General features: G+C 40.0%; 2 protein-coding genes across 5 annotated transcripts; both read left to right on the top strand.

Annotated features, from left to right (window-relative positions):
* Positions 1-623: 623 nt before the first annotated feature.
* On the top strand, positions 624-8,512 carry LOC122068669 (WD repeat-containing protein VIP3). The gene is made up of 2 exons (XM_042632549.1): positions 624-1,275; positions 7,719-8,512. Exons 1-2 carry the CDS (start codon positions 937-939, stop codon positions 8,349-8,351), a joined length of 972 nt encoding a protein of 323 aa, XP_042488483.1. The 5' UTR covers positions 624-936; the 3' UTR covers positions 8,352-8,512.
* A 1,462-nt stretch (positions 8,513-9,974) lies between these two features.
* On the top strand, positions 9,975-12,901 carry LOC122068657 (xyloglucan endotransglucosylase/hydrolase protein 9-like). Of its 4 annotated transcripts, none has more exons than XM_042632530.1 (2): positions 9,975-10,165; positions 11,906-12,901. In XM_042632530.1, exon 2 carries the CDS (start codon positions 12,059-12,061, stop codon positions 12,698-12,700), a length of 642 nt encoding a protein of 213 aa, XP_042488464.1. In that variant the 5' UTR covers positions 9,975-10,165; positions 11,906-12,058; the 3' UTR covers positions 12,701-12,901. The 4 variants fall into 4 exon arrangements, with proteins under 4 accessions (XP_042488464.1, XP_042488465.1, XP_042488466.1 ...); XM_042632531.1 differs by having other exon boundaries at positions 9,975-10,279; XM_042632532.1 differs by lacking the exon at positions 9,975-10,165 and adding an exon at positions 10,409-10,431.
* Positions 12,902-13,200: the final 299 nt, after the last annotated feature.

Here is a 13,200-nt window from a genome sequence, read left to right as displayed (position 1 = left end):
AAAAAAATACGTTGCCCCCACCCCTTACGTTGAAGATGGTCACACGTAAGGGTGTAACAAGGCTGAGTTTCTTAAAACCCTAACCCAACCCTAGCATACTAGGTTCACGTTCAAGCCCAAACCTACATGGCTCAGGGTTGGGGCTGAGTTGACCCTCGTTGGTCTTGTATTATTATTATTTTTATCTTACAAAAGTTCACAAAAATATTAAGCCTACACTTACCAAAGTGGGGTGGGGGAGATGTTAATTATAGTAAGCCTTTTTCCACACCTATGTAAAGAAAATGAGGAAAAATATAGTTTGGCCATTTGATCGTCTTATCTCGATAGGTAAGAGTATGTGATTTGCGAAACATATAATGTGGGCATAGGTTTCATCACAGGCCGAGCCCAACCTTGATCAGGATTGGATCGGACTGACTGGATTGACCCTCATAACTGGGTTAGACAGAATTTGGGCTCAATCGACGGGCCAAGGGGTTCGGTCGTCTTATCCAATGTGCCCTTTTATCGGTTTCGCTGGCTAGTGTTGCCTACACCAGACTGGCAGGCTTCCGACTATGGGCTAACATTGGACCGACCGCTTTTACATATTTTCTCCAAAATTGAAAGGGATCAATCCATCTTGACCTAAAATGGATACGAAGTCCAAGGACAGGTTCAGTCCAGTGGCAGCAGAGAACGGAGGAAGTTAAAAGACAAAGCTAAAGAACACCATTTATATGGAGCTCCTGTCCTTCACTACTTCCTCCAGGGAGACAAGATTTCGAGGGGGAATTCCCTATATCTCGACCAGGCGAAGTGGTGAATGATTCAAATCTCCTACTAGGTAGAAAGAAACAGCCTAGGGTTTGACTTTCTCCATAGAGATAGAGAGAGAGAGTGTGTGAAGAACAATTCTTCCATTTCTGGCACTCCTAGGGTTTTACATTAGCAATGAAGCTTGCGGGCTTGAAATCTGTTGAAAATGCTCACGAAGAATCAATATGGGCAGCTACTTGGGTTCCTGCGACGGACGCTCGACCCGCGCTTTTGCTTACTGGTTCACTTGATGAGACGGTCAAGTTGTGGCGACCGGATGAGCTCGTCTTGGAGGGAACGAACACCGGACACTGCCTTGGCGTTGTATCGGTTGCTGCTCATCCTTCTGGTGTGATTGCTGCTTCGGCTTCTCTTGATAGTTTTGTGCGAGTTTTTGATGTTGATACCAACGCTACGATCGCCACTCTTGAAGCTCCCCCTTCTGAAGTCTGGCAAATGCAGTTTGATCCTAAGGTTAAAATCTTTAACTTCTTCTGTGAATCCGCTCTTTTTTCCTTTTGGCGAAAATTTTGAAAAAAAAAAAAAAAAAAGGGAGGTTCGCTATTTGGTAAACAGTCGTTTTGGTTGATTTTTCTTTTATTTATTTATTTATTATTATTTTTTTTCTTGTCAATAGATTATTAAAGAGTGAATATTTGAGATGGGGAAACCCAGAATGTTCAATATGGTCCATTTTCTTCCCTTGAATGGTGTGATAACTGATAAGTTGAAATTTATTATTAAAGTTAGCTATAAGGAAGTAGGGCTAACTCCAAACTCTTCTTGGCTGATGTCTGCTTCTTCTACAGCCATCAAGCTCTGATTGTAGAGATATCTAATAAGTAATTATCCCTTTCACCAATTTTATTCCTACTACTATTAACCTTACTCTTTGGAAATCTAGAAATCTCATCAAAGCTATCATTTTTGTCCTTGGTACTTTGACAGGTAAAGCAGCTTCTCATATAATGAGAAAAAGGGTGGAAAGGTTCCAACTTGACCCCCTTCCCCTAGAAAAAGAAGAAGAACAACAACAACAATGCCAACCTCCCAGAATGAATTGTTAATTCATTATTTTATTATAAAATTTTCATTACTGATTAAAATAAACATAACACAAGTATCTCTAACCAAGCTTTGTTATTAGAATATGTTGGTTGGTCAGAAAAGCAGACACCTGGATGTCAATGAATTTCTTTGAAGGATAGGATGCCATATGTAAATTTACTCAGAGCTCTCTGAACTGCCACAGAACCAGTTCCAAACTCATCCCTCCCGTAGCTGTGGCTGTGTCTCACTTCCCAAAAGCTTCAATAAACTGCAAATGGAAGTCTTCTACCCAAATGCAGGACCCTGATACTAGTAACAGAATATACAATTTAATATGTCCAACCTTCAATGCTAAAGACAGTAACTTCTTTATCTCACAAAGTACTATTGCCAAAATATGCTAGCATATATATGGAATTTGAGATTTAATATGATCAAGCTTTTTCCTGAACTCTATATCTTATCATCTTCCTTAGATGTAGTAATTCTTTCCTGTTGACCTTTCAAGCCATGCTTCCTGACTTTTAGTGCTTTATTTTACTTTAGCACATCAAGATGTATTCACACTTACACTTGATAGTTGCATCCACAAGCAATGGTCGTCTAAGTCATTCCCAAGTTTCTACTTCATTTCCTCAGATTCTGAAAACTTATCATAGCTCTTTATATTTTTATTTGTGCAACTCAGTTTACAACATACAAGACAAATATGTACGTGGCAGTAGCTAAACACCATATTTGAGTGATGCAGTTACACGATGGTTAATTAGGGGTATTCGGCATTTATTTGAGATATTCTTGTAATTCACACCTTAATTTTTGTGGGAGTTTTAGATTTGGGTTGGATTTTCATAGCAGATTTGTTTGAGTTGTTTCCTAGTTTGAGAAAAGTTTATATAGTAGTTTCTACTTTGTATGACACTTTATTTTTCTATTTATATGCATGTAATCCTACCAATAGAGTCAATTTGGAGAATTGGATGAAAAATTGGTTTTGTGCTTACCTATATGCTCTCTCTCTATTCTCTCTCCACTCCTTGATTGATTCAGTTCTTATTTCTCCTCCCACGTAATCCCGCTCCTTTATTCCTATCTTCATCCTTTTTTTTCTTTGTTTATCATGCTCTGTTCTTTTCTTCTTTTTCCTGCTACTGTTTCCTTATCGGGTTGTAATGGTCTTGATTGATCTCTCTCGTGACTATCCTTTTTGGTCTGAAATTTTGGGGATCAGTTCACGTACTTAGGGCGATTAATCGATTTGCATCTCATCTCCTGAAGTTTCCCTTCCTGCGAGAACCAGACCTCAGACTATTTCTGAACCTGCAACTACCGCAAGGTTCTGGTTTCAGAAATTTTCCTGAATATATTACCCGCTATTCTGGTCAGATATCATTCGGGATTTAGAGGGGAATGGAATTGCAAACCTCATCCTTAAAGTGGTTGCTGAGTTAATCTGTTAATATCAGTTCTACCGCCTTTGATGTTGGAGTCGTGAGAAAGGGGAAGATACCAAGTCTTCTAATGTGCTTTTAAGGACAGACCTCTGAAATTAGGCAAAGCCCCCTGTTCTTTGAACTATGTTTTTAAGTTAACCCCAGTCTGAAATTTAATACCAGATTCATCAGCTCTTCATAATCTTAATTACTGTTATCTCCTTGATCCTGACTGTTCCAGAATTTACAGATTTGCCACTATACCTTTCATTTGAGTTTACTTGTGTTTTTTGGGCCCATAGCAACCTAAATCAGGTTTTATTGAAACAAAGATCGCATCACAGAGTCATTGGATTCAACAAATGCCAATACCTAACGGAGCACTCCTTATCCATATTTGAATTTGCTTCACTACTCAGCCTACCATTTTAATCAAATATTCCAACTCTTTAATCTTGGCCTACATGTATATCAACAGGTTTGGATGCAAGCATCCCAGTATCAGATAGGAGGTCCACTACATGCTTCCTTTGGGATAGACTAATTCCTTTCTTGCTTCGGATTACCTCAATCCCAAGGAAATAATGAAGTTGGCCTAGATCCTTTGTCTGAAAATGAAGTTGGAGATGATTTTTCACTTCAGAAATTCCTGCTTCATCATTACCAGTCAGGATGATATCATCAACATACACTACCAGCACAACCAACTTATCACCCCTGCAGCAAACAAACACAGAGTGATCAGAGTAATATTGAGAAAACCCATAAGTGACTATGGTAGCTCTAAACTTATCAAACCATGCCCGAGGAGATTGTTTGAAACCATAGATCGCTTTGTGTAACCGACACACTCGACCATTAGTCTCCCCCCTGAGCAACATACCTGGGAGGTTGCTCCATATAAACTTCCTCATGTAGATCACCATACAAGAAGGCATCCTTGATGTTCAACTGAAATAAAGGCCAATCAAAGTTGACAGCAAGAGAAATAAGAACGCGAACAGAGTTAAGTTTAGCAACTGGGAAAAAAGTCTCAAAGTAATCAACTCCATAAGTCTGAGCATATCCCTTGACAACCAGGCGAGCCTTCAACCACTCAACAAAGCCATCAGAGTGATACTTAACAGTGTATACCTAGATTATAGCTTTTATTTCTCAGTTTTCGACATGTCTCTAGATCAGAGTGTGAGGCCTGTGAGTTGGGTAAACACCATCGGGTGTCTTTTCCATCTCGATCAGTGTCTCGTAGTCCATCATTGTTTTCTTTAGTTCATTCTAATGTATGGGGTCCTTGCAGAGTTAGTAATAGGTTTGGTTTTCGTTATTTTGTTACATTTGTAGATGATCATTCTCGCCTCACATGGCTTTACATGTTAAAGGACAGATCTGATTTTCTATCTGTGTTTCAAAAATTCTATAATGAAATAAAAACTCAGTTTGGCATTTCTATTAAGATTTTTTGTTCTGATAATACTTTAGAATATGTTCAAAATGATATTTCTGACTTTTGTGATTCCCATGGCATGATTCATTAGACTAGTTGTGCATATACCCCACAGTAAAATGGAGTTGCTAAGCGCAAGAACCGGCACCTTCTTGAGGTAGCTCGAGCTATTATGATACATATGCATGTTCCTAAGCATTTTTGGAGTGATGGGGTTTTAACTGCATGTCATTTGATTAATAGCATGCCTTCTTCTGTTCTGTCAAATAGGTCTCCCTTCTCTATCTTACATCCTACTCTACCTAATTTTCCTCTTCCTCCCCAAGTTTTTGGGTGTGTGCTTTGTTCACAATCTTCATATGCATGTGGATAAGTTGTCTCTACAGGCTACTAAATGTATCTTTTTGGGCTACTCTCGTACTTAAAAATGATACAAGTGCTATGATCCTACTACTCACTGGAACTTTGTAAGTGCTGATGTGACCTTTTTTGAAGGCACTTCCTTCTTTTCTTCACAGGGGTCTCAACCTACTGAGGAGTGGTCATCTACCTCTCCTCCCATTCCATCCCTTATTCTGATTCCTGATACCCTTAGTACCAGTGCATGTGTTCCACCTCCTCTACAGGTTTATCAGCGCAGGACGAGGTTTGGACAGTCCAGTGGTGAGGTTATTGATCCATCTACTACACATCCTCCATCGCTACCTTCCTCTGGTGAAGCTCCTCCCTCTGTTCCATCTGATGACTTACCAATTGCTAGCAGGAAAGGTATACGTTCTTGCACTCAGAAATCTTTGGCTGTTTACCCCATTGATAAGTTTATGTCTATCTCTCACCTTCCACTTTCTATTCATGGCCTTGCTCTATCTGTCTCTACTAACCTTGTTCCCTGTACTTATACTGAGGCTCTCTATATTCTTGGATGGAAGGGTGCCATTGGATGTTGAAATGGATGCTCTCTTGAGTCGTGGTACCTGGAGTCTAATAGATTTACCTCCTAGTAAGGACCTGGTGAAACGTCTCTGTGTATACACTGTTAAGTATCATTCTGATGGCTCTGTTGAGCGGTTGAAGGCTCGTCTGGTTGCCAAGGGATACACTCAGACTTATGGTGTTGATTACTTTGAGACTTTTTCCCCAGTTGCTATACTTAACTCTGTTCGCGTTCTTATTTCTCTTGCTGTCAACTTTGATTGGCCTTTATTTCAGTTGGACATCAAGAATGCCTTCTTGTATGGTGATCTACATGAGGAAGTTTATATGGAGCATCTTCTCGGGTATGTTGCTCATGGGGAGAATAACGGTTGAATGCGTCGCTTACATAAAACGATCTATGGTCTCAAACAATCTCCTCAGGCATGGTTTGATAAGTTCGCTACCATAGTCACTTGTGGGTTTTCTTTGTGTTACTCTGATCACTCTGTGTTTGTTCGCCGCAGGGGTGACAAGTTGGTTGTGTTGGTAGTGTATGTTGATATCATCCTGACTGGTAATGATGAAGTAGGAATTTCTGAAGTGAAAAATCATCTCCAGCTTCATTTTCAGACAAAGGATCTAGGCCAACTTCATTATTTCCTTGGGATTGAGGTAATCCGAAGCAAGAAAGGAATCAGTCTATCCCAAGGGAAGTATGTAGTGGACCTCTTATCTGATACTGGGATGCTCGCATCCAAACCTGTTGATATCCCTATGAATCCTCACCAAAAGTTTGGTGTTGATGATGGTGAACCACTTCAGGATATACATCAGTACAGAAGTCTAATTGGCAAGCTAATTTACCTTACTGTGACTCGCCCTGATATCTCCTATGCTGTTAGGGTTCTAAGTTAGTTCATGCAATCCCCTCAGAAAGCTCATTGGGACACTGCTGTTCGCATTCTTCGCTACCTAAAGAGGGCTCCTGGCAAAGGGCTAGTTTATCATCCTAATCGGCATATGGATCTAGTTGGCTACTCTAATACTGATTGGGCTGGCTCTGCTAGTGATCGAAGATCTACCACTGGATATTGTACCTTTGTTGGAGGGAATTTGGTCACGTGGCGTAGCAAGAAACAAACCACTATTGCCCGGTCTAGTGTTGAGGCAGAATACAGAGCTATGTCTCATACTACTGCTGAGCTGATGTGGTTACTTTCGTTACTCTTGGAGTTGGGATTTCCAGTAACCAAACCTATGTAGATGCATTGTGACAACTAAGTTGTGTATATTGCCAGCAATCCGGTCTTCCATGAGGGGACCAAACATATAGAGGTGGACTGTCACTTTGTTCGTGACGTTGTTCTAAAGAAGCTGATCGAGACCCTGTTTGTTTCATCAAAGAATCAGTTGGCTAATATGTTCACTAAGTCCTTATTTGCTCATAGCTTTCGCAATGGTTGTAACGAGCTGAGCATGGGAGATTTATATGCTTTAGCTTGAGGGGGAGTGTTGATTTTAGTGCTATTCCCTAGTATCCATGTTGATTCATTTCTGATACAGTATCAGGTTGTTTTTTGATCTGCATTGTGTTGTCAGGTTTGTGCGACACATCCTATTTGATATCTTGCTTTTGTTGTTCCATTTTATTGATTCTTATTCATAGTGGCTGGTGAGTTGATGCAACTCCATTCCTTCGGCAAAAGATTTTTAGAGACCTACTTTTGAGATTAGTTCAATGTGAGCTACAAATTATTGGTTGGTTGTGCTTGGGTTTTCTTTGATTTCATGCAATAGAGCTCGAGTCACCTCTTTGTTGTTGCATGCTATTTTTTCTGATCCTTGATCACATTACAAGTGTTCCTTTTCGATCTTTTTCTTCTCAGATAACTTTGTTATTTACTGTATATTCCATAAGATGTTTTCAGCCCCTAATTTATCTGAGATTATTGAGGCTGTTACCTGTTTAACTCTTTATTCAAAAGTTTTATTTACTACGAGTGGAAATGTGAGTTACATAAATTGGATAGGAAGCAGAGATTATCTTTAACCCAGTTGAACCGCACCTCTTTCAGGGTACAATTCTGGCAGTTGCTGGTGGGGGCAGTGCATCAGTCAAGCTATGGGACACTGCTACATGGCAGCTAGCTGCCACACTTTCTGTTCCCCGTCCTGAGGGATCCAAGCCTTCTGATAGGGGTGGGAGTGGCAAGTTTGTCCTCTCTGTTGCATGGAGTCCAGATGGGAGACGTTTGGCTTGTGGGTCAATGGATGGCACAATCTCTATCTTTGATGTTGCCCGTGCTAAATTTCTACACAACCTAGAAGGCCACTTCATGCCTGTGAGATCACTCGTATATTCCCCTGTTGACGCGCGAGTACTATTTACGGCCTCAGATGATACTCATGTGCACATGCACGATGCAGAGGGAAAGAGCCTAGTTGGGGCCATGTCAGGTCATACAAGCTGGGTTTTGAGCGTGGATGTGAGCCCTGATGGTTCTGCACTTGCAACAGGTTCAAGTGACAAAACTGTGCGGCTTTGGGATCTGACCATGAGGGCTGCTGTGCAAACAATGACCAACCATACAGACCAGGTTTGGGGGGTGGCATTTCGCCCTCCGGGAGGGACTGGTGTACGGGCAGGGCGGCTCGTGAGTGTTTCAGATGACAAGAGCATATCACTGTATGATTACTCGGGGAGGTAGCAATCTATTTCACTGGGTGGGTGGAGGACAATTTACTTCCTGTTCATTATCTGTTGGTTTGTGTTGAATATCAAATTGGTCCTAGATAATAAGTTTTGTTTGGCCTGTTTTAGATCTGTATTTTGATTTCCTTTAAGTGCTAACGAAAAATGATTTGGTCATGACCATTGTGCAAAAATTTATCACTGCCAAATTACATTAATTTGATGCATTCATGGCTTCATGCCTGCAAATGGGCGAGCAAGACCACTGCTTGCTTGCTCTCCTTTTTTATTCCTCAGAGAGCAATTCAGTCCTACCTCCCTCTCCTCCTTATAGTATCTGTTCTCAGTACCTGAACCTGGAACCAGATCATCTCAATTGCACCTAATGAGCATCCGACGGCTAAGAGTTTGTACCTGGGTGCTGCCAGCTGTTGGATGTGTGCTGGATGTGCTAGCACACTGGAGAGGATCCGGTCCCTGAACCTCCCCCTCCCCGGAGATGTAAATAGAGAAGAAAGGTGATTATGTCAGGACTGAGGATCACAGTTAGTAATGTTTGGGTATTTTACTGTTCTTTTTAGGCAAAAGGTTTTGTGCAGGGCGAGCGGATGGATGGGGTATTGATGGAGGGTGTGTAACACAATTTCTGCCCCTCCCTACTGGACAGGGGATACAATACCTACTGTGTACACAAGGCTGTGCACAAAAACTGGACCCTATTTATTGATCGAACCTGATAATTTCACCTTTTCTTTCTCACCTTTAAGTGATGGAAATGTTCTACCGAAAAAAAAAAATGATGGCAATGGGACTGATTTGTTTACCTCCTACCAAGAAAAAAAAAAACTGTTTAATTTTCTCTCCAAACTGTCATTTAATTTTTTTATTGTCTCCTCTCAAGGTGTCAAATAATTTGAAACTTATTCTTTTACCTTTTAGTATGATAGAGTATTTTTTTTTTAAATTAAACTGATAATATTATTTTACATGTATGCTAGTGTGCAAGTCTATGACAACGACATCTCTTGATTAATGACGTATCGTTTTAAAATTGAAAACCCTTTTATGACTATATCTTAAATACATATAATAATTAGACAAGGTATTAAAGGTGATAAGGTTTAATCACCTATTGAAGTGAGGAATCCGAATTGAACAAGCTCATGAACCTTACAAAAAGAGGTTTCTTTACTGTTATTATTTATGGAAAATGAAACCCATCATGGAGGAATCTAAGGGTAAAGTCCAAATATTACATGTCTCTCATCACCTATCTGCCAACAAACTATATTTCTCACTATATGGGGAATCTGTTTAATATTATTTGAAATCCAAGACCCATTTTAAAGTTCCATACTAGGGGCAATGAGCTGAGAGGTTCGAAAATGTTTAGCCTAACACACAGGGATTAGTAAGGAGACACCTAACCTAATTTCAAAATTAATGCCTAAGACCTTTTGATTTGCAAATGGTCAGCTTTTTTTCTCATCTCGTCCCTTCCACCCCCAAAACACAATATAAAGAGAATCTAATTGGTCATTTAAAGTTCTATCAACTCAAAATTGCTTCCCTTTAATTTTTTTTTTTTTTTTTTTTTTTTTAATACGAGTGGATGAGTCGTGGACTCGTGGTTGGACTCATCTACCACGACAAGTACAACGTTCCATCTCTTGTGGGCACGGCAGGCAAGAGAAGACACTTGCTATAAATGAATCTCAAATCTAGACGGGCGGAGTGATGGATTTCACGATGTGGGTTTTGAATTCCCTCTTTCCTTCTTGAATTCTCTCTTCCAAGCAGCTTCCTACACCAAAAAACGATTCAAACTAGGTAGGTTTCAGCTATCGATTCAAGTTATATATATTCTGCTTTTCGACTTACTTGCAATGCTGCTCTGTCTTCTATTGAATCAGATCTATGATCTAGTTCACATCAGCAGTTGAGGTAATGCCTGGATTTTGACATTGTTTGTGTTATGGGTTTTTCCTCTGGTTTATGATTTTTGATGGGTTGGTTCACAACGCATGAAAAATGAACTGTTCTCCCATAGCCAGGAACACATTCTACCTTATTTTGCATTTCCAGCAAGTATAGAGGTCCATGCATTCGATGATAGAGGTCCATGCATTCGATGTATTTCCCCTTCTCTAACAGTGCTTGTTCTTTTCATGCTTTTTGGTTTTTCCATGGCTTGACTAATTTTTGATCCCCTTGCTGCTGGCTTCCTTTGGATCTCTGTTGTGATTGGTTGGTTGAATGAAATGTGTTATTTTGATGAATGGAATGATCTGATTCCAAAACCTGTTCTTGTCTGGTCAGTCCTCTATTTTGAATCGATGTGTTTGTCCTTTTGAATCATGTACAAATAAAATGCCAAAGGGGAGTATGTGTTTTTTTTTTATCAGGTGATGCAGAGTTTGGTTATGAATTTGTTGCCTTGGAATAAGTTTGGTTATGCATATATGCTTAAATTTTGTCTCTAATCTTGTGCTGCTTCTTTAGTGCTCATAGGATGGTTGCTTTGATGTGATACACCTTCTATTGGAAATTTGGAATGAGCTTGGGAAGTTGAATAAGCGTACTTCTATAAAATCCTAGTGAAGTCATTTGTTGCTGTTGGTTTGGATTTCTGAGTTGATTAACAAGCTTCCTCAGCTTCAAAGATTTGGGTTGGGATCATTTTAATGCACTGGCCTTTAAAACCCCCTTTCCTTCTGATTTGATCCAGAATTCAATATGCTCTTTTGCTCCTTGGTTACCCCCTTTCCTTCTGATTTGATCCTTTTGTGCCTGGACTGTTCTTAGTTCTGAATATCTTTAGATTTTCCACATTCTTATGAAGTGGTTTTCATAGGTTTCCAACTTATTGTTTCCTTTCTCATCGTTTTATTTTGGATCTAAAAAAATAGGCACTGTCACTCTTGCTGGTTCGGATCCATTCCAGGTCCCCCCAAAACCTCAATGGGGGCTCTGGTTTCTATTTTAATGATTTAAATGATTTAAATGATCTAAGTGGATAGTGTTGTCATGTTCTTAACTGTTGGATCAAACACAATTCAAACTCATAATTGGATCATATTGATGTAAATGTCCTTATAATCCCCACCCAACAGATGAAAATTCCCAATAGCTCTCACCACATTGATACTAATAATTAACTGCCATCCCAATTTTAAACCCCTTTGCGCATGTAATCATAAGTTCAGGTAAAAAGTTTCCTAATTTGCAGAGACTAGATAACTTTACTTGGTCTGCACACCTGGTGGTGCCATGTGGAAGGATGATGATTCTGACTGTTGGATATCTAGAAAATGATATGGATTAGCCACATGTCACATTTCAGACTCAAACTCTATCATAAAATCCCAAGTATATGCATCCACTCTCTCCATAGTCCCGTATTTTTCCACATGGTGAACTCCATTTTGGCTGAAACTTGACTTGTAAGTAGGGCAACTTAGGATCTACATGTCCACAAAATTTCAGTTTCATCTGACCTCCCACAGGTAAAGTTATCTGTTCTGTGCCACTATAACGGTTAACAATGATCTATGTTTAATCATTGTGCAGAATCCAGCATCCGACGTTTACTGAGAAGGCAAGAACAGGCCAACTCCATCCTTTCATCTTTGTAGAATATTTGTAACGGTTGCAAGACCCAATTGTGGTTTCCACCAAACGATTTTTTTCTTTGAAGACCTTTGTAGCATAGTGCATATTCCAATGGCGAGTCCCACACTTCACCCTGAGACGATGCACCATACTCTGAAGCTCAAAGAAATTGTTGTTGACTACTGTCCTGATGTGTGCACTCACTCACCAGAATCTGATGAAATTGTTGTTGTCTTTGATGAGAGGGGTGGTGCTCGCTGGCGATCCAAGACTCGCTTTCAGTTCGGCACCTTTAGTGCTCAAATCCAGTGCCCTAAAGGCAACACCAGTGGCCTCAACTTCAACATCTACCTATCCTCTCTTGAAGGAGATAAAACACAAGATGAGATTGATTTTGAGTTCTTGGGCAAAGACAAAACCATTGTTCAGACGAACTTTTTCATGTCAGGGACGGGGAACCAAGAGAAGATTCACAAATTAGAGTTTGATTGCTCTGATGGATTTCACAATTATGAGATAAAATGGACCAGAGAACTCATAGAGTGGTCGATCGATGGAAAGCTTGTTAGGAGGGAAGAAAGGAAGGACAGAGAAGGGTTTCCTGAGAAACCCATGTTCCTTTATGCATCAGTGTGGGATGCTAGCTACATTGATGAAGGCTGTTGGACAGGGCCTTACTTCGGTTGCGATGCACCATATGTTTGTCGGTACAAGGATGTTCGAGTTCCTGCAATAGCAATGGAGGAGAATTGAGGGAACTCACGGTCTGCTACCTTCATTTGGTGAGTTGGCTGTCAAATTTCTTTTTCTCCCATTCATTTATCTGTACAACAGCTTTGTTCAATGAGCTGATTTCTTCTGTTTGGAAGAAGATACTGTCACTCTTGGAAAAAAAAAAAGTTGTTTTCAATAATGCCCACAAGTGGTGAATAAAATTGCTGTCACTTTATGCCATTGTCGGTCAAGGGGAAGTTCTATGCAGTACTCAAAAATGTGGCTGATGGGTATTGTGTGTTGCAATCCTTGTTCTTTGTAGCTTTTTCTGCTCCCTAGTTTCACCATGCAGGAAGCAGAATTTCTTCTGGCTCTTGTTGTTGTCATATTGATTCTGTTTACATGGGTAAAGAATTGCATCATCCTTCGATGATTTTGAAATGATGGAAAATGGATGCACTAATCCATGGGGGCTGAAATTTGGTAGAACTATTGTACAATGCACTCTCTTCTTCCTATTCCAATCAAAATGACTAGCT

This window comes from Macadamia integrifolia, unplaced genomic scaffold, assembly GCF_013358625.1.
Source record: "Macadamia integrifolia cultivar HAES 741 unplaced genomic scaffold, SCU_Mint_v3 scaffold449, whole genome shotgun sequence".
NCBI lineage: Eukaryota > Viridiplantae > Streptophyta > Magnoliopsida > Proteales > Proteaceae > Macadamia > Macadamia integrifolia.
This window is presented reverse-complemented; position numbering and strand designations above follow the sequence as displayed.

Coding starts and splice junctions, on each gene's coding strand:
- LOC122068669 (XM_042632549.1), top strand. CDS start 937: ATGAAGCTTGCGGGCTTGAAATCTGTTGAAAATGCTCACGAAGAATCA. Junction 1,276..7,718: donor AAATGCAGTTTGATCCTAAG/GTTAAAATCTTT, acceptor CACCTCTTTCAG/GGTACAATTCTGGCAGTTGC.
- LOC122068657 (XM_042632530.1), top strand. CDS start 12,059: ATGGCGAGTCCCACACTTCACCCTGAGACGATGCACCATACTCTGAAG.